The sequence below is a fragment of the Dasypus novemcinctus genome, chromosome 15, assembly GCF_030445035.2.
Source record: "Dasypus novemcinctus isolate mDasNov1 chromosome 15, mDasNov1.1.hap2, whole genome shotgun sequence".
Taxonomy (NCBI): Eukaryota; Metazoa; Chordata; class Mammalia; order Cingulata; family Dasypodidae; genus Dasypus; species Dasypus novemcinctus.
In genome coordinates this window covers 102813873-102836259 of record NC_080687.1, presented here as the reverse complement: position 1 = coordinate 102836259, position 22387 = coordinate 102813873, and the positions used below count along the sequence as shown (strand labels likewise).

The following is a 22387-nucleotide window of genomic DNA, read 5'->3' as shown; positions in this document are numbered from 1 at the left end:
ATATCATGATTTGAATTTGCAGGACTTGATGGCTTTAGTAGAGCTAACTGGTCTTAAATTTCAGTTCATGATGCATTTTTTTTTAGAATAAGGGAAAGGACAGAAGAAGTGGTGTAAGGATAGTTTTCATATTTTTTCCCTCTTCTACCTATAAACAAAAGGGAAAAGATATTACTGAGCCAGGGTTCTTTAAAAAAATTTGATTTTGTCTCATGCTGAGAATTTTTTCTACAGTGACAGTCATTGCTACTGTTTACACGAGACATTCCTGCTCTGCAAACTAAACTCTGAAGTATTTACTATACTTAGATAAAGCATGTATTTTCCTTTTGAGTAGAGCCTGTTCAAGTTTATACATGTCACTGTGTAATTTCTGAAGCACTCTTTCCAGTTGAAAAGCATGACGTTGGATGCATTTGTGGAATTTGTGTGAAAGGTTCTAGCTCTTCAAAATACCCACTAAATGGTCAAGGGTATGACGTGCTAATTTTTGGCCCCATCTCCCCTTTTGCACACACAGAGCTGGTGGTGGTACCCCCGTTTTACAGATGGAGAAACAAATACTTTCGGCTGGGAAATGGGACCGTGTGTTCCCTGAGTGCTGGTTCGTCTTTCCAGGTCTATCGTGTAGAGTTTGTGCCTCAGAGTCTGGTGACCTGCACTCAGAAACTGGCCCGAATGAGGCGGCTGTGGGGCTTGGGCAGAGGGGAAGCCGCCCCGAGGGCGCGGGGCTCATGGCCCTCGTGCCCGCAGGCCTCCGGGTGGAGTGCATCAGCTCCTGCCTCGCAGCGCTCCGGGCTCAGGGGTCAGCAGGTTCCCCTCAACAGGTGCGGGCGCCCGGGGCCGAGGACCTGCGCGGCAACACAGGAAGGGAGGGGGGCCCGAGGCCCGGGTCCTGGGGGCCCCAGATGGTGACACTGGGAGAGGAAGTTCACAGCAGGAGAGGCAGCACCAAAGTCTGGAAACCAAGAAAAAACTGGACAACACCTTCCTGGACCACCGAGAGCCCGTGATGTGGTCTACCCTTCAAGTGGAACTAACAAGGGGGTGGGGAGAAGCAAATCAATCTTTAAAAAATAAAGAAACGTTTAATTAATAAAATTATTGTGCTCTTCTGGACTTTGTGCTGGCGTATTTGTTGGTGTTTATACAGTGTTTTTTTATATATATAGCGTTAAATACAGTATTCGCTATTTGCCGTTCCGTTTTCTCATTTTTGAGAATTACTTTTGTACCTCATGCTGCAGTTACTTGGCGTTTTGTATTCTGTCTTCTTAATGAGGGTGCCCCGACTGAATGAGCTTTAGGCCCCACAGACCTGGGGCCGCCCCCGCGTGCACCCTCGGCGTAGCAGGGAAGCACTGTACGGCCGAGCGAGACCGTGAACGGTCAGGTTACGTCAGAGGAAATGCAGCAACAACTGTGCGATCTGAGAGTTCCACCAGGGATAAATATGGCCAGTGGGTATTTCTTTTTTGTTCCAAGATCCATTCTTCTTAAAATTAGGGAGTAAAAACATCAGTGTGCTAACTTTAGTTTGTGAGATGGTAGGCAATTGTCCCTTCTAGCTCTAACATTTATTCTTGTTATAGCTGTTTTTACTGAGGGTAAAACATGTTTTATATCCGTTACCTTATTTAACTAGCTAATGAATCCTATCAAGTGTGATGGTCCCTTTTATAAGTGGGGACCCAGGGCTCAGCAGACCAAGGAACTTGCCTGAGGAGACAATGGGGTTAGGTGGCAAAACTACAATTCCGAGCTCCTTCCCAGGCTAGCACAAGGCATGGCCTCTCCTTAATACAGGAAGGAAACGTACTCATCCTTGGCCAGCTCGTTTGAGGGAGACTGCACAGAAAGCTGGAGGCTGACTGCTTTGGTTTAGCAGGGTGGTATCTAAAGGACAGCATTTCTTCCTCAAAGCTGGGCAACACGGGGTCGCAGAAAGGTACCCTTTTCCGAAATAGCCTAGGGTAGAGTGGATTTAACAAAAAATGAAGAGTGTGCATTTAGTGTGGCACTGGATGCTCCTTAGTTACTCTTTATTATTCATTACAGAAAAACATACATTTAAATAAAGTAGTCCATAAAAGAATCATCTCACTGAAGTTGCCAGTCATGTAAATTTCTGTCCCTCTGTTGCACTGTATGTAGAGAAGGACGCCGACACGCGAGCTTTTGGACTGCAGACTTAAAGCTAACGAGCTCTGAACACTAGCCTGACCTGGAAACCCGCCCAGCTCCATCTCTGTTAAAACAGACGTTGTGCATGAGAAACATTCCCTTTTAAATCGCTCTCTATATGTACATATTTCCCCTTAATAGTATCAATTAACCCATAAGGTTAAATTTCTTTAAATAAGAAATAAACTATCCAATATGCTGATTTTCATATCACAAAACACAAGTATTTTAAATCACAACATCCTGGCGGTATATTGAATACACTGGTTCCTTAAATAACACTAACAGGCATGGCATATTTTTAAGAATATATTTTCATCTACAGGTCAGATAAAGCTTTATTAAATGGTAAACACTTTTAACAGTACAGAAATAGAAGTTTCAAAAACAAATACATTCAGAAGATCTGCTGTTCGAATAATATTTTTTCAAAACCAGGTGGAGGAGTGTGATAAAATTCACTGAACTGGCAATCCAAAATTGCACTGTCATCAACTAAAAAATAGAAAAAGAAAGAAAAGAAATTAGAAGCAAATACCTTAATTTGAATGAATATTTAATTTGAAAACAAACTGTTTCCATAATATTGAAAGGCAAAATGAATAAAGACATCTGCTTTCCAGGTTATAAAACATGGTGCTCCTATTGGGTAAAAACAGGCACAACAAAAACCAAAATCTACCTATCAGGAACAGTGGAAAGCTAGACACCAAAAGATTATTAAGAGTTAATGTGAAATGTTTGAGTACGGATAATTTAAATTTCCTTATTTGCCCACCTGTACTTTCTCGATTTTCTACAATTAAGATGCACTACTTTAAAAAAAACATCAGTTTTACTGATACATATTCATAAAGCATACAATCCACCCAAAGTGAATAATCAATGGTATCTGGTATAATCACAGAATTGTGCATCCATCACTTCAAGTCAATATTAGAGCATTTTCATTACTCCAATAATAATAATAAACTAAAATAGACAAACTAAAAAAACTCTACCCATTAATAATCACCTCTCAATCTCTCCTTCCCCTGCCGTACATAGCTGCTATTGTTTCTATCTCTCAAGATGCGCTACTTTTTAAAAAAGATGTTCTATTTTGAAAAAATTATAGAGTCACAGGAGTTGCAAAAATTGCACAGCCAGCCTGTGAACCCTTCCCCCAGCTTCCCCCAGTGGTAACATCATATACAACCAGAGTGCAACACAGAAACCAGGAAACTGACATTGGCACAAGACTGTTCACCAGACTGCGGCTCTTTCTCAGGCTTCACCAGCTTTTCATATGTACACGTGTGTGTTTAAGTGTGCACAGAGTTCTACGCAGTTTTACCCCCTGTACAAATTCGTGGAGCCACCAGCTGTCAAGACACAGACCACCGTGTCCCACTCCCACAACGGAACTCCCTCTCACTTCCCCTTTGTAGCTGTACCCACCTCATCTTCCCCTGCCCTGTCCCTGTCCCGTGATAATCACTCATTTGTTCTCCATTTCTACAGGTCTGTTATTCTAAGAATGTTAAATAAGTGGAATCATATGTTATAAATCCTTTCGAGATAAGCTCTTTTCACTCAGCATAAGGCCCTGGAGATCTACCCAGGCTGTCGCATTATCAATCATTTCTTCCCAGTGATTGTTGAGTACCATTCCATAGTATGGACGTACCACAGTGTGGATGACCATTCGTCAACTGAAGGACATCTGGGTCATTTCCAGTTTGGGGCTACTACAGTTAAAGCTGCTATAAAAATCATGTATGTAAATTTTCATTTCTCTGGGATGAATGCACAAGAGTGCAATTGCTGGGTCTTACAGGAAGTGTATGTTTAATTTTATAAGAACCTGCCAAACTTCTCCAGAGTGGCTGCTCATTTTACATTCCTACCAGTAGAATCCAGTTTCTCTGCATTCTTCTTGCCAGCATTTGGTATTATCACTAATTAAAAAAAAATATATATATATATATATATTTTAACTAGAGAAGTTGTGAGCTTACAAAAGAACCATGCATAACAGGCAGAGCTTCCACATACACTTCCACCGACACCTAGCATTGCTGGTGACACCAATTTTTTGTTTTGGTTATTCTGATAGATGTGTAGTGGTGTCTGATTGTGGTTTTAATTTCCTTTTTCCTAATGGCTAATAATACTGAGTATCTTTTCAAGTGTTTATCTGCCATCCATACATCCACTTTGGTGAAATGGCTGTTCATGTCTTTTGCCTATTTTCTAACAGAGTATTTCTAATAAATTGGTTTTTTTTTTTACTGTTGAGTTTCGAGCATTTTATATATTGTACACGTATATATATTCTCTCTGTATTCATCTGATATGTGATTTGCAAATTACTTTTCCCAGTCTGAAGCTTCATTCATTTAATAAGGCCTTTTACAGAGCAAATGTTATTACTTTTCACTAAGTTCAATTTATCAATTTTTTTTCTTTTATGGATTGTGCTTTGGTATGTCAAAGAACTCTTTGCCTAGGCCTGGGTCCTGAAGATATCCTCTGCTGTTTTTGAAAAGTTCTAGTTTTACATTGTATATGTAAGTCTACAATCCATTTAGAATCAGTTTTCATATAAGACGTGAAGTTAGGTCACCATTCCTTTTTTGTTTTATTTGACCTAGGCATGTGGTTGCTTCTGCACCATTTGTTGAAAAAAGACTATCCTTCCTCTCTATGCGCTGCTTTTGCCCCGTTGCCACAGAGCAGCGGGGCGTACCTGTGAGGCCTATTTCTGGGCCCTCTCTTCTGTTCTACAGACCTACGGGTCTTTCCCTCTGCTAATACAACATGTCTTGATTACTGTAGTTATAGAGGAAGTCTAAACACTGGGAAGAGCGATTCTTTTTCAAAGTTTCTTTAGCTATTCTAGGCCTTTTGTTTTACTATAAAATTTTTAGAATAGGCTTGTCTATATCTATAAAAAAAATCTTGCTTTGAGTTTGATAGGAACTGCACATTAAACCTATAGATCACTTTGGAAGAATTCACATCTTTACGGTGTTGAGTGAAATGTATTGGTTTTCATAACAGGAAAAAGATTTTCATTAAAAGGCTGGAAAAAATTTTCATTGTAGGATAAATTTTCAGGTATACAGGATAGCAGTATAAATGAAGAACTCTTAGAATACATATATTTTTAAAATTTATAATGCTATTTCTCAATCAATTTGGAAAACATATAAGATTTTTAATGATGTAAGATTATTACTACCTGTGATTTTTTTAAAAGAAGGGGGAAAATTCCTTTGTGAGTATTAATGGTATGGCAATTCAGTTCTTTCATCTATAATAATGGATGGAGCAAAAACCTTTCATCTTTACCTCTATTAAAACTTTGCAAAATTTCAAGTAGTAAAATCAACTGACCAAATTCTATTTCTATAGCCTCCTCTAATAAGCCCTGATAAATGTGCTACATAAACCAAAAACAGTCATTTTGCCCAAAATGTTCGTCCTCCTGTTCTCCACTCAGAGAATTCAAGATAAAGTTCAAATCCAGTTTATCTAATCCAGTGAGGTTCAGTGAAGAACTTCTGGCTGAGAGGTACTATAACATATCATGAGTAACACTGTGCATGTAACGAGTAATATTATTTGGGAATACCGCAAAGAGTTGGGAGGTGTGAAGGAGGTCAGTATATTTGAAAAAACAGTGATTAGTTTGATGTGATTAGATCAGAGGAATTTGGTTAGGAATTTGGGTCCTGCACGAGAGCTTGAAATTTATCCCAAAGTGATGAAGAGCCTCTGAGAATTTTACATAAGAGAGTACAACAAAGCTGATTCCAGCGAACCCCCTAGGCGATGGCCGAGAAATGGATGTGCCTGGAATCAGAGAACAGTTACAAGCCTGACAGACAGCTGAGCGGCTACCTGAAGACTGCGGCAGCGGCCAGAGTTGAGGAATATTTCAACGTAATAATTAACAGGAGTTGGAGATATGGATCAATGAGGGAAAGAAAAGACAGAAGAATGTTTTAGAAGAAGGCAATGAATAAATGAATAGGAAGTGGTGCCGTAAGCAGTGCCTTCTGGGGAAGATGATGAGGAGTTTGTTTGCATCTCTCAAGTCTGAGATACCCATACTCCAACCACTTGATGGTATCTGGCAGGTAGTTGGAAATATGGGCTTTGGGCATAGGAAAAGGGTACTAATTAGAGCTATTATTTATCTTTATAATTTTTACTTTGTATTTGATCAAAGATATACACATAATAATTGAAGCTATGAGTACAAAAAAGGTCACACAGAGGAAGGCAAGATGGAGCCTTGGGGAACACCTACATTTAAGAACAGGCAAAGGCAGATGAGCCTGTTAAGGTGACTGGGAAAGAATGACTGGGGAAGCAGGACGCAGGGGAGTGATGGGGCAGCAGGTAAGGAAGGATGAACTTTTAGGAAGGTATCCCTATCTATAGAAAAGTCACAAATGTTAAGAATTAAAAGGTAACTATTTTTAGTGCATCTAAGGACATTATCAAGAAAGTGAAAAGACAACCAACAGAGTGGGAGAAAATATTTGCAAAATATGTCTGAAAAGGGCTTAATATCCAGAATAAAGAACTGCTACAACACAACAAAAAACCAAACAACCCAATTAAAAAATTGGCAGACGACTTGAATAGACATTGCTCCAAAGAAGATATAGAAATGGTAAATAAGTGCATGAAAAGATGCTCAACATCATTAGCCATTAGGGAAATATAAATGAAAACCACAATGAGATGTCACCTCACACCCACTAGAACGGCTATTTAAAAAAAGGGAAAATAGTTAAGTACTGACAAGGATGCGGAAAAACAGGAATCCTTGTACACTGTTGGTGGGCATATAAACTGGGGCAGCCGCTGTAGAAATCAGTTTGGTGGTTCCTCAGAGAGTCAAGGATAGAATGAACATATGACTCGGCAATCTCACTTCTGGGTATATCTTCCAAAGAACTGAAATCAGGGACTTGGACAGTTATCTGTATGCCAGTGTTCATAGCAACATTATGCACAATTGCCAAAAGATGGAAGCAAGCCAAGTATCTGTCAGCTGATGAGTGGATAAAGAAAACATGGAGGATTACCCAGTCATAAAAAGGAATAAAGTTCTGATATATGTGACAACACGGATGAGCTCTGAAGAAAAACGGACAGATATTATGAATCCACTTACATGAAATGGCTAAATTATGCAAATATAGGGTACGGACTGCAAGGGAAGGGGAGAGGGGAGATGGGGAGTTGATGCCTAACGGGCGCAGGGCTTCCTCAGGCGATGGGAAGGCTCTGGTAACGGATGGTGGTGAGGGCAGCGCCACATCGTGAATGTCATCACTCCCACTGCTTGCGGAGTGGCTGAGATGGGGAAGTCTGAGTTGTCTATATGGTTCCACAATTTTTAAAAAGGATCAATTTAAGAGACTATGACAATTAAATGCATGCAATACATGAATCTGGACTGGATCTAATTATGGAGGAGAAAGGCCCAAAGGACATTTACTGGGACATGAAAAAATTGGAATACAGATGGCAAGTTTTGTATCAGTTAAATTTCTTGAACTGGATAACTGTACTCGAGGTGGTCGTGTAAGTGATTTCTTTGTTCTTAGGAAATATACATGGGAGTATTACTCTGTGTTCAAAGTGCATGATGCATAGAACTCACTCTCAAGTGTTTAGACAGACAGATAACAGATAAACAGAAAGATGAACAGGAAGGATGACACAGCAAATGCAGCAAAATGTTAAAATTGGTGGAATTGTGTATCTTGCTGGGGGGTTGTATATGGAAATTCTCTGAATAGGTTTTGTATTATTTTTGCAACTGTCCTGTAACTATGAAATTATTTAAAAAAAAAAAAGTTTAGAGGATTAAAAAGTAACCACTGCCATACAGTTTCACAAAAAGTTATAAATATAAAACTAACTTATGACACACTAATTCCACTGTAGACCCAAAAGAAATTAAAACATATATTCACACAGACTTACATGTCCATATCATAGTAGCATTATTCATAATAGCCAAAACTAGAAACAATCTAAATGTCCATCAACTGGTGAGTGGATAGAAAAAATGTGGTACATCCACACAATGGACTATTTTTTTTTTTAAGGTTTATTTTTTAATTTATTTATCTCCCTAATCCCCCCCATTGTCTGCTCTCTGTGTCCATTAACTATGTGTTCTTCTGCATCCGCTTACATTATCTGGCAGCACTGGGAAACTGCATCTCTTTTTGTTGCATCATCTTGCGGCATCAGCTCTCTATGTGTGCAGCGCCACTCCTGGGTGGGCTGCGCTTTTTTTCATGTGGGGCGGCTCTCCTTGTGCGTGGGGCACCCATACGTGGGGGCGTCCCTGCGTGGCACGGCACTCCTTGCATGCAGCAACACTGCACGTGGGCCAGCTCCACATGGGTCAGGAGGCCCTGGGCATCGAACCCTGGACTCTCCATATGGTAGACGGATGCCCTATCAGTCGAGCCACGTCCACTTCCCACAATGGACTATTAATCATTAATATAAAGGATACTGATACAGGATACGACATGGATGAACCTTGAATACATTCTGCTAAGTGAAAGAAGCCAGACACAAGAGACTACACATGCTTCCACTTACATGTAGTGTCCAGAAAGGCAAGTTCATAGAGGCAGAAGGTAGATTAGGGGTCTCGGTGCTGGGAGCATGAACTGTAATTAACTGTAAATGGGCACAAGGGCGCTTGCTGGGGGTTCATGGTGATGGCTGCGCCACTCGGTAAAATTACCAAAAACCACTGAATTGCATATGTGAAGAGGGTGATTTGATTATATGAAAAATATATTTTGATAAAGTGGTTTTAAAAAAGTAACTACTGCCTAAATTGGTCTCTTAGATTCAATGTAATTCTAATCAAAATCCCAGCAGATTTTTTGCACAAATTGACAAATTGATTCTAAAATTCACATGGAAATGCAACAGACCCAAAACAGTCAAAATAATTTTGAGAAAGAACAAAATAGGAGGGCTAATACTACCTGATTTCAAGACTTTTAATAAAGCCACAGTAAACAAAACAGTATGATACTGGCATTGAAATAGATGAATTGATCAATGGAACAGAAGAGAGTCCAGAAGTAGGTCCACAAAAATATGGACAACCGACATTCAACACGGATGCCAAGGCAATTCAGTGGAGAAAGGGTATCTTTTCAACAAATGGAACCAGGACAATTGGGCATAATTATGCAAGAAAGTAAACTTCGTAACTACCTCACACCCACATACAAAAATTAACTCAAAGTGGAATACAGGGAAGTGAATGTGGCTCAACCGACTGGGCTCCTGTCTACCATATAGGAGGCCCTGGGTGATGGCGCGCACCCATGGAGAGCTGGCGCAGCAAAATAGCGCAACAAGGGGAAACAAGTAGACACAGAAGAATGAGCAGCAAATGGATAGAGAGAGCAGACAGCAAGCAAGCGGTGGGGGCGGGGGGGTTAAATAAATAAAATAAATATTTAAAAAAAAGTGAAATAGAGACCTAAATATTAAAATCCCAAACTATAATAAAATTTCTAGAAAACAACATAGAAGAAAAGGTTTTCGACCTTAGGTTAGGCTATGATTTCTTAGATAAGACACCAAAAGCAAGATCCAAAAAAGAAAAAGAAAAAGAAAGTAAACAAAAAAAACCCCGATAAACTAGACTTTAATAAAATTTTAAGTGCCCTTCAAAAGGCATGATTAAGAAAACCAACAGATCACAAACAGGGGAAAATATCTGAAAATCATATATATCTGGTAAAGGGACTTATATCAATGATAAGCAAAACTCAATGATCAGCAAACTAACAACTCAATAAAAAATGAACAGAAGATTTCAACAGATACCACATATAAGAAGATAATACGGATGGCAAATAAGCTGACAAGCTGACAAGGATGTGGAGGAAACTGAACCTTCATGCACTGCTACTGGACACACAAAACCACTCTAGGAAACAGTTCTGTAGTTTCCTAAGAAGTTCAGCATCCACCTAGCATATAATCGAGCCATTCCACTCCTAGTTTTTACCCAAGAGAAAGGAATGTACATATCCATACAAACACTTGTACATGAATGTTCATAGTGGCTTTATTTGTAACAGCCCCAAACTGGAAACAATCCAAATGTTCATCAATAGGTGACTCAGTAAACAAATTATAATATGTTCACACAATGAACAACTACTTGGTAATAAAAAGGAATGAATTATTGAGACATGCTTACAATGTGGATGAATCTTAAAATAATTATGGTTGAAAGAAGCCAGCAAAGGAAAGAGTACAAGCGGTATGATTCTGTTTATGTAATACTCTGGAAAATGCAAACTAATCAGAAAACTGAAAGTAAAACAGAAAGCAGATCAGTGTTACCCAGTTGGGGGTGGGGTGATGAGAGGTGCGGAAGGAGTACAAGGAGAATGCGGACACTTCTGTTGGTTATGGGTGGATTAATTACCTTAACTGTGGTGACCAAAACCGCCAGCAAAAGACCAAGAAAAGCAAGTAAACAATTAGCCCCAAAGTCAAGCCAGTGACCACTCCTCGGGGAGGGGTGCAACTGTGATGGAGGCCACAGTCCGGGCTGCTCGAATCGTCTATTCCTTGACCTAAGTGGCATTAACACGGGTGTCCACTGGGTCACTGTACACATGTGTTCATGACGTTTCTGTATGTATATTTCATAATAAATGGGGGAAAGTACTGGACATTCATGAAGTCGTAAGTGGTTAGGGTGGTTTCAAAGAGGGGGGGTAATGGCAGCCCGTCTGGGTTGAAGAACAAATGAATGATTCAATAAAGACAGGAGATACAGATTATTCTATTAAGAAATGTGGCCGCGTAGAGAAGGGTGAACACAAGGAAAGTATAGCAGTTTGATATGGTTATGAATTCCAAAAAGAGATACTGGATTATGTTTGTAATCTGGTCTGTACCTGGGCATGATTAAGTTATGATTAGGGATTTGATTGGGCCACGTCATTAGGGTGTTGAGTCCCCACGCCTTGGTGGGTGGGGACTCACAGAAAAAAGGCATGGCGAAGGACAGAATTGAGGATTTTTGATGTTAGGAGTTTTGATGTTGGAGTTTGATGCTGAAGCCTTAAGCTGGAGCCCTGGGAAGTAAGTTCACTGATGAAAGAGAAGCCAGCCCCAGGAAAAGAGGAGCCCTGAACCCGGAGAGAAGCAAGACCATGGAAGGGAGGAACCCAAGAAGCCTGAACTCTCTCATACGTTGGCAGCCATGTTGCTCCAACATGTGAAAATAGACTTTGGTAAGGGAAGTAACTTATGCTTATAGCCTGGTATTTGTAAGCTACCTTTATAAAACCAACTGATTTCTGGTATTTTGGATCGGCACCCCTTTGGCTAACTAATACAGAATTTGGTACTGAGGTGTGGGGAAGTGCTTTTGTAATTACCAAAATGCTGGAACAGTTTTATAAATGGGTAAGGGGTATTTTTGGAGGAATTGTGAGATGCTTCGAAGAAAAGACCTACAGTGCTTTGAAGAGACTGTTGATAGCAGTATGGCTGCTAAAGAGACTTTTTATGATGCTTTAGAAGTAAATGATGAAGCTATTAATTGGAAACTGGAAGAGAGGCAATCCATGTTTTAAAGTTGCAGAGAATTTAGCAAGATTAACTCCTGGTGTTTCATGGAAGGCAGAATTTGAAAATGGCAAGCCTGGGCGTTTAGCTGAAGAAATTTCCAAAGTAAACCTGGGGAACATGGCTTGGCTTCTGCTTGCAGCTTATAGCAAAATGCTAGACGAGAGAGAGATACTGAGGACTGAACTGTCAGGCACAAAGAAAACAGAATCTAATTCTGGAAATTCTAAGCATCTGGAAATCAAGCTTCCAGATGAAAGTGGCCCTTTGGAGGACTTAACTAAACCTGGAACTTGTAAATCAGGATTGAAGATGCAATTATCTCAGAAAGACTTGTGGAAAGTCTTACTGTCTGATGGCTTGGACCCCTGCTTCTTGCATGCTGAACCAACAAGGTTCTTGAGAGAACAGTATGAACAAAACCACCGTCAGCTTGGACTAAAAGGAGAAGGAAAGGAGAGACTGAAGGAGAAACAGCTTTAAGAGGAAAACCATGGAAGCTGAGAACTAGAAGTTAAAACTGTCACCTAGCCACTTTGGGCTTCTCTTACCTCTGAATCAATAGTCAAAGAAGGGAATTACTGTACTGGCTGGAGTGAACGATCCTGGCTATCAAGGGGAAATAGGACTGTATCTACGTAATGCGGTAAAGAAGAGTTTGCCTGGAATACAGGAGATTCTCTAGGGCATGTCCTATGATTAAAGTCAACGGGAAATTGCAACAACTCAATCCAAGCAGGACTAATAATGGCCCAGAATCTTCAGGAATTAAAAGTTTGGGTCACCTCACCAGGCAAAGAACCACGGCCAGCTGAAGTGCTTGCTGAGGGTAAAGGAAACATGGAATGGGTAGTGGAAGAAGGTAGTGATAAATATGAACATCGACCATGTGACAGTTACAGAAACAAGGACCATAATGGTCATGAATCTTTCATCCTTGTTTCATTATAATGATGATTGCATATGTACACAAAATGAATTTGTCTTCTTCCCCAAACTTTTCCCTTATCATACAACAAGTTGTATCAGTTTCATGTCATAATATTTGAGGATGTCAAGTTTAAGAGTGAATATTACTCAAGAACTTGTACCCTATTCTGTATGGAATTAATGCATTTCTGGCTGTACACAGAAGAGTTGAACAATTAGGCAGAAATATATATACATGCGCATGTTTGTTATTGTTTTTACTTAGAGACTAAGTATGGTTTAAGGTAATGTGTATGGTTGCCAAGTTAACAAGGGGTGGACTGTGATGGTTAGACTGTTGTGTTAACTGGGCCAGGTAATCATGCCCAGTTGTTGGGTCAAGCAAGCTCTGGGCTGACTGTAATACAAGGGCATTTATGGACTTCAGTCACCATTGACTTTACTGCAGTGGTAAGTCACAGATAGCTGGTTATAATTACATCAATTAGGGAGATTGCCATCAGCAAGAGTGACGTTTTATCCAACCAGCTGAATGCCTTAAAAGGGGAAGTGATGCTGGCATTGAGTGAGAATTTCCCAGCTTGTCTTTGGACAGTCAATGTCTCCTAGAACTCGTCAAGAACCTTCATTAGATTGTCATCAGAGCCCCTGGTTGCAGGCTGCCGCTGGAACCTGGACTTGTGCATCCCCACAGTGGCATGAGAGACTCATAAAATTGCATACTATTGACAGATATCTCTTGTTGATTCTGTTTCCCTAGAGAACCCAAATACAATCCCTTTGGCTGACTAATAAAGAGAGTGAGGGATACAAGTTCAAGGAAGAGTTTTTGGGATGAGAGAGACTCAGAATGTGTACAGGAATTAAAAAGACAATGATTGGTAACATCAGATACAGATAAAATAACTGACAAAGTGAAGTTTTAGAGCTGCAGGAGTGTGACACCCAGAGTGCAGAGAGGAGTTGGTTTGGAATGTGAGGGGTACCACTTCCTCTGAGATGGGATGGAAAGAAGGCAAGATGGCAGTGAATCCAGAAATGCATCAGGAGGGTGAGGGAGGGATGATGGCATTCACTACTGATGCCCTGCTTCTTCATAAAGCAGAAGGCAAGATCATCTGCAGGACATGAGTAGGGAATTCCAGGAAGCACAGTAAAGGGTGGGAATGTGGACTGTGATGAAATTAGAGAGTTACAAAAGAATTGCCTCAATACTGAGAGTTTAGATTTGGCTGAAAGTCATAACTTTGTAATGGCAGTCTTCTTCAGTATTATGATGTTTTTTTCTCTCCATAGGCTATGGCGAAGAACAGACCAAATGAATGGCTGGATTGATCTAACATTAGGGACGTAATGGAGGACAAAGAGGAAAGAAATTAAGGTTTTAAGTTTTGTTTGTATATTTGCTAGTATCATGCCATTAAAACATTTGGATTATTAGATGAATTTATACATTCCAACTTATGAAATATAACTTTACTACATATAATTTACTATATGTAACTGCATATAAAAATGATGCTGTAACAGTAAGGACCAGGAAGGAATGAGGGTCCAACAGTGAGAGCATGATACTAATGACTATGCTTGTGAGCCTATATGCCTAAAATAAGAACAAGGCCTAGAGCAGCACTGTGCCTGGGAATTTCCTCCTGACAGCCTTCATGTTACTCAAATGTGGCCAGTCTCGAAGACAAACTCAGCATGTAGATGCAGTGCATTCCCCCCAGGGTGGGACATGACACCCAGGGATGAGCCTCCCTGGCACCGAGGGATCACTACCAAATACCAGCTGAAGATGGAACTAGAAAATGACCTTGAATTAAAGGTTCAATGCGGATCAGCAGAATATCCCTGTCTACATATAATAACATGAATTTAAAATGCTGTTTGACCTAATGTAAGGGGGAAATGGAAAGCAGAAATGAGTTTATATGGCTATGAGTCTTTAAAAAAGAGTCTAGAGGTTGTCAGAAGGATTGCCCTTATGCACAACTGAGCAGAGTCTAAGAGACAGATAAAGTAGATACAATCCCCAGGTATTGGTTCCTTTGAGGGCTAAAGAGACCCACAGGTTCTATGGTCATGCAGATGCGGTTCACTGCCATGTCAGATGGCCCTTCTTTGGAGCTGGTGTTTCTGCGTGATGGAACTGGACTCAGATGGGATCTCTTTTCATAAGACTTTCATCCTACTTTACTGGAATTGTAGTTGGTGTTGGTGTTTAAGATATATTTAGGGGATTTGAATCTCTGGACTGACAATATGATAGCCAGGCCCTGAGCGTCAACAGACTCCAGCTCCTACAATCTGATTTATTGGACTCACCTCACTTAGCTAAGATGGCGTTGCAGAAGGACAACCACCACACCATGGAGCCTAGAGTGCCTACAACTGAAAGCAGGAGGATTGCATCCAGTATCCATGTGGAATCTGAGCCTCCTCCTGACATAGAGGTGCAACGGACACAACCAATCCAAGGCCCACAGAGAAAAGGTGGCATTGGAGTGGGAAAAGTGGACATGGTGGCTGATGGATATGGGGAATGGCAGGAAGAGATGAGATGTGGAGGCGCCTTTGGGACTTGGAGTTGCCCTGGATGGTGCTTCAGGGGCAATCACCGGACATTGTAAATCCTCCCAGGGCCCACTGGATGGAATGTGGGAGAGTATGGGCCATGATGTGGACCAATGAGGTGCAGAGATGCCCAGAGATGTACTTGCCAGGTGCAATGGATGTGTCATGATGAGGGGAGTGAGTGTTGCTGGGGGGGGAGTGGTGGGGTGGGGGTGGTGGGGTTGAATGGGACCTCATATATATATATATATTTTTTTATGTAATATTTTTACAAAATCAATTAAAAAAAAAACTTCTTTGAAAAAAAAAATGATGCTGTAGAGGGTAGATATGTTCGTATGTGCATTGGGTATTGACTGCCACAGTGGATAGGGACTCATGTGACAACTGAGGGAGTGCTGGGTTCCCATCCTGGGGAGCTCTGTTGCATTCCCCAATGGAACAGCAACAATCCCCCAAGTGAAAGGGCAATGACTAATGAAGAAGGATGGTCCAATGATGGGCCCTTGATATTGATACTGTTTACGCACCAGTGTGCTTGAAATTTCAACTAGGCCTAGAGGTACAGGGTGCCTTAGAGTTACCTCCTGAGAGCCTCCATGTTCCTCAAATGTGGTACTCCCTAAGCCAAACAGCATATAAATGCACTACCTTCACCCCAGTGTGGGACTTGACTCCCAGGGTTGAGTCTCCCTGGCGCTGAGGGATTACTACTAAGCACCAGCTGGTGATGCAACTGGAAAAAGATCTTGAATAAAAGGGGGAAATGGTAAAGACAAATGAGTTAATATGGGTAAGAGACTTCAAAATGAGTTGGGAGGTCATCAGAGGGGTAGGCACTTATGCAGGTCTCAGCAGGATCTCAGACTGCCAAAGTAGATACTACCCAATATAGTGAGGATTCTGAGGGCTACGGAGACACCCAGGTCCTATATAATGGCAGGTGGTTCTGGAGTTTGGTGCCTTGCCAGAGGGCCCTACCTTGGAGTTTGTGCTCCCAAGTGTGATGGAGTTGGGACTCAGATGTGACTCCCCTACATATACTTCTTCTGTCCTTTTTATTGAACCTGTGATTGGCGCTGGAGTTGGTGGGTGTATGTCTAGGAGACATTAATCTCTGGGCTGTCCATATGCCAGCTGTGCCCTGAGCTTCAGCAGAGTTGTAACACCTACTCTCCAGTTCATCGGACTTACCCAGGAAAGCTAACTAGGTGAGGATGGACAACCACCACACCAAGGCAATGAGAGAGTCTACCACTGTAAGCAGGAGAGTCCCATCAGTCTGCCATGTGGGATTGAAGCCCCCTCTCAATTAAGAGGTGAGGGGGCATCACCATCCCAGAGTCCTCAGGATTAGGGAATAAAATATGGACTGCAGTGGATTTACTGGTATTCTACTATAGACTTACTGTGATTCTAGCTATGGAAGAAATTTTATCATTGATGTGGAAACAGAGGCCACTGGAGTTGCTGAAGGCAGGGAGAGAGAAAAAAAAGGCGTAATATGGGGGGCATTTTCAGGACTTGGAGTTGTGCTGAATGACACTGCAGGGACAGATGTAAGACATTATATATCCTGCCATAACCTACTAAATGGACTGGGAGTGAATGTAAACTACAATGTAAAATATAATCCAGGCTGTGTAGCAGTACTGCAAAATGTGTTCATCAATTGCAATGAATGTACCACATTAATGAAAGAAGTTCAGGAGTGGGGATATGGGAATCCCCTATAGTTTTTTAAGGTAATATTTTGTGTGATCTAAGTATCTTTTAAAAATAAATAAAAAATATATTAAAAAATAAAAGATGTGCATCAAAGAAACAACTTAGAATAATAATTTTATTTACCCTACTCATTTGTATAATTCATTTTTCTGATGTTGATTGCATTTTTCAGTCAAAGTATTTTAAATATCAAGCTACAGTTCCATTTACTTAAGTAAAGGAAAGTACTTTGAGGTCTAATTAACATGCAAGAAAACTAACCTAAATCTGGTTTAAAAATACATTTTACATTGCAAAGACACACAAGTAAAAAATCATGGGAAAACATTTTTTTAGGAAAAAAAGACACTAAGGAAAACCTTAATTAAAGTTCAAGCTTAAGTTGCTACGATCATATTAAGTATTTATATTGATCATGATATACTTTTCTTTACATTCCAAACAGTATGTCATCACTAATGTTGCTACTTTTATAGTAAATTGCTATCAAAAAGTTAATAATTTTTATTACAGCTCAAATCTAAGAAACTTAAATAATTATTTTTAGACCTAAAACTACAGGTAAAAAAATTATACACTTGTTAATTTAAAGTTGACAACATAAAAAAGTGAAATAAAATGTGAAGGCATTGTGATTACACCTTTTTTTAAAAAGGAGACTATCTTTTAGAGAAAAGTATAATATCTAAGGATGAAATTATATAATGTCTTATATTTATTTCAAAATAACCCAAGGAAGAGAGGTGAAGAACAGAAACTGAAACTCTAGAGACTAAGATGAAACCTGACTGGCTCCAAGGTCGGTGTCTGGAACTGGTAATGGGTACGCAAGGGTTCATTATATTATTTTTACTTCTGGACATGTTTATACTTTTCTGTAGCACAAAAACAAAAATAAATCAAAATAAATAGGTTGTATAGAGCCATCTCTTAAGTAACCCATTTCTTGGGTTTGAACATTCTTTAGAGTGGCACACTTGTATGCAAACTATATAAGAATATAAGAATCCCCTGCTAAAGTCTCCCCTTGGAATTAAGAAATAAAAGGACAAATTCCATTTGCTTAGAACTCTAGAGGACGACAGACTGGAGAAGGATTCCACAAATGCTGACTCGAAGGAAAAGAAAAGTAATCTCCAGACCAAGTAGGAAATGTCTGTCCTGGACCTCTGGCTGGACCCCTCTCCCTCTCCTGGTGCTGCTCGGGATGGGAGTCGCCTGCATGCAGTGGCCTGGGGCCCTCCTGATGCGGATGCAGATAAGAAAGGCACTCACAGCTTACCGTTAAGTTAGAACCCAGGCATATCCAAGTAGAGCAGGGGTTCTTCTTAAATTTTTTTTAAAATTATTTTTTCATTTTTTTTACCCTACCCGCACCTGAGCAGGGATTCTTAACCACAGGGTCCATGAGCATGAACTGAAAAATATTAAGTTATTATCTTTATTTTCCCTGACCTCTAACTGAAATCTAGCTTTCCTTCGCTTATGAATGCGTGCAATAAACTACAGTAGTACTCACTTCCCCTGACTGGTGAAGAACAGAAAGGTTGAGAACCCCTGAGGTAGAGACCCAAGTCTGCAGAGACCTAGGGCAGGACACAGGCTGCTGAGGAGGCGAACGCGAAGCGTGCCCAGGGGAGCAGGGAAGGCACTGCACACGCAGCGCAGCCTCTGCTGCTGGATCACCCGGACGCAAAACGGGCCTTTCGGACAGACCCATCTGCCTCCCTGGGCAGATACCCTAATGGGGAAGAGACTGGAGACGGAAAAGCCTCGGGGGGCGGGGGTAGGGGTAAACTGAGCTGCTTTAAGACAGAAGGCCCCAGAACTGAAAAGTGTAAGGGAAGGGGGCACTGAGTGAAGGAGGGAATAAAACAAATCAAATGAGCTGGGGAGAAAATTCTGTATAAAAACAAATGGAATAGATCAAGATTTCAGGAGCAGGAACAAAGGAAAAGGAAGTTTTTCCTGGAGGTGAACTAAATGCACAAAAAGTGCAATCTTAAAAACTGTTATGCATATCCAGGCAAGAAACAGATAAAGAGCTGAGAAAATCTGAACAAACACTGGCTACTCTAAATGATGAGAATACATTGGACCAAGCATCAAAGAAGAGCTGTAACACAAAGCCAATCAATACCAAAGCCACAGACGAGAAAGAGATGAACTTTCAGAATTAACTCATCACGATAATCAGATGCCAATGCATCAGCAAAAAATTACAAGCCATACTAAGAAACAGGAAGTCAAGGGAACAAACTAAAACTTCAGAGGAGACTCAGAAAGTCGGAATAACTAATCTAAGATGTTCAAACAAAGCTCCTAAATCAGTCCAAGGAGATGAAGGAAAATATGCATAAAGAGATGGAAGATATTCATAAGACAATGCGTGGGCATAAAAAAGAATTTGAAAGTATAAAAAGAGACACAGAATTTATGGAGATGAAGGCACAATAGTAGAGATTAAAAATACACTGGAGGGAGCAGAGGTGGCTCAGGCCATGAGGTACCTCCCTCACACACGGGAAGTCCCAGGTTTGGTTCCCGGGGTCCCCTAAAAGAAGAAGCCCAGCACACAACAGACAGACACAGCAAATGCAAACAAACAGGGAGCAGGGCGAAATAAATAAATGAAATGAATCTTAAAAAAACACAAAACACTAGAGAGAGCAGGTGTGGCTCAAGTGGTTGAGCATCTGCTTCCCACATGGGAGGTCTTGGGTTTGGTCCTGATACCTTCTAAAAAAAGCCAAAACAAACAATAAGCAAAACAAATGAGAAAACCAACTCAGGGGAGCTGATGTGGCTCCGTGGCTGAGTGCCGGCTTCCCACATACGAGGTCCTGGGTGTAATCCCTGACGCCTGGGAAGCGGACTTGGCCCAGTGGTTAGGGCGTCTGCCTACCACATGGGAGGTCCGCGGTTCAAACCCCGGGTCTCCTTGACCCGTGTGGAGCTGGCCCATGTGCAGTGCTCATGCGCGCAAGGAGTGCCCTGCCACGCAGGGGTGTCCCCCGCGTAGGGGAGCCCCACGCGCAAGGAGTGCGCTCCGTAAGGAGAGCCACCCAGTGCGAAAGAAAGTGCGGCCTGCCCAGGAATGGCACCACACACAGGGAGAGCTAACACAACAAGATGAGACAACAAAAAGAAACAGATTCTGGGTGCCACTGACAAGAATACAAGCAGACACAGAAGAACACACAGCGAATGGACACAGAGAGTAGACAACTGGGGGCAGGTAGGGAAGGGGAGAGAAATAAATAAAAAATAAATATTAAAAACAAAACAAAACCAGGCCCCCAGTACCACAGAACAAAACAAAACAAAACAAAACAAAACATGAGAGGCATTCAACAGCAGATTTGAACAGGCAGAAGAAAAATCAGCCAACCAGAAGACAGGACAATCAAAATCATACAGTCAGAAGAACAGACAGAGAAAAGAAAAACTGGCCCATGTCTCAAGGGTTTGAGTGAGAGCGTAAAGTGCACAAACATATGCATCATGGGTATTCTAGAAGAAGAGAGGGAAAAGAGGCAGGAAGAATATTTGAGTAAATAATGGCTGAAAACTTCCCAACTCTTATGGAAGACATAAACATACGTGCCCAAAAAGTGCAATGTACTAATACAACAGAACAAACCCTAAAAGACCTACTTTGAGACCCATACTAACCAGAATGTCAAATGCTAAAGATAAGAAAAGTGATTCATCATATACAAGGGTTGAAGAATAAGACTAGTGACTATAGGTCACTGGAATATAGAATGAAGTTAAACGACGGAGAGCAGAGGGTTCATCTATGCAGAACTGGCAAAAAAGTTGTTTGTAAATCTTTAGAAATGAAACAGAAATGGTGAAAGCATATCACAGTGTTTATAATCAGCAGTGGTAATATGTAAGTATGACAGTGGCTGAAAGGGAAAGTCTAAGGTCATGTATATTACTAGAAAGAAAGCTAAAAATGTTATATGGGGCTGTACAGAACGGTGAAACCTTACATAAAATATGACTTTGGGTAATATTGTATAAATAAGACTGTTTTTTTGGAACTGAAAAAAATGTATGTTAATTTTACAAGATTTTAATATCAGGTAAAAATACAACTAAAGCAAACTCTGGACAGTAGAGTATTGTAATATACTAATAACCTTCCATTAAGGGTAAAAAAAAAAGAGGAAATATACTAAGTGAAAGAAACTAGACAAAAAGTATTACATATTTTTGTTTGACTCTATACAAAATATAAATACAAATTAATTAGAAAGGTAGAAACAGAACAGCAGCAATGCACAGCAGGGGAAGCACAGAGAGACTGAGAGGTGATGATTAAGGTTTAGAACTTGCTTTTTTTATTTTAAAGAAAAACAAAATGGAATAATAAAAATGCTCTAATAATGATGGAAATGAATGCACAACATGTGATTATAATGAATACCACTGATTGTACACTTTGGATGAATTGTATGCTTTATTAACATGTATCAGTAAGTTGAATTAAAAAAATAAAACCAAATTGAAAAATTAAAAATTTGGGGGCATTAAAGACTTAATTACAAAAGCAGAAAAACAACCTAAGCAATGGAAGAAAATATTTGGAAACCCATTATCTGATAAGGATTTAATACCCAGAATATACACAGAGATTGTACAACTCAACAATAAAAAGACAAAAACTCAAAGACTTAGTAGACATTTCTCTAAAGAGGATATACAAATGACTAAAAAGCACATGAAAAGATGTTCAACATCATTGGCTATGAGGGAAATGCAAATCAAAACCACAATGAGGTATTATTTCACACCCACTAGAATTGCTACTATTACTAGAATTGCTACTATGAAAAAAACAGAACATTACAAGTGTTGGAGAGGATGTGGAGAAATAGGAGCACTCATTCATTGCTGGTCTGAATGTGAAATGGTGTGGCCACTGTGGAAAAGTGTGGCAATTACTCAGAAAGCTGAATACAGAATTACCATATGACTCAGCAATCCCAATTCTAGGTGTATACCCAAAATAAATGAAGGCAGGGACTCGAAAAGATGTTTGCACACTGTTGGAATGAAGTGATCTTTTTTCTGCCAGAGAAAACAGCTAGAGGGTAGGCGGAAGCTGTCAGGAGAACTGCCCTGGGGCTTATGACTACAGGGGAAGGCGAGACACCACCCCAAAGAGAGGGGCAAAGGAGAGGAGTCTGGGCGGGCTGGATTCTCTGAAAAAATCCCAGAGTAAACGTGCAGCAGCAGTAGCAGCAGCAGTAGCAGCAGCAGCAGCAGCAGCAGCAGCAGCAGCAGCAGCAGCAGCAGCAGCAGCAGCAGC

At 40.6% G+C, this 22387-nt stretch overlaps 1 protein-coding gene across 1 annotated transcript in view; it reads right to left on the bottom strand.

The window, feature by feature from the left end:
* Nucleotides 1-2480: 2480 nt before the first annotated feature.
* SPRYD7 (SPRY domain containing 7) overlaps nt 2481-22387 on the bottom strand; it is a 38790-nt gene continuing 18883 nt past the window's right edge. The window contains exon 5 of the mRNA XM_004472203.4: nt 2481-2679. Coding sequence (XP_004472260.1) covers nt 2582-2679 — 98 coding nt within the window. The 3' untranslated portion in view covers nt 2481-2581. The remainder of the gene's footprint in view (nt 2680-22387) is intronic.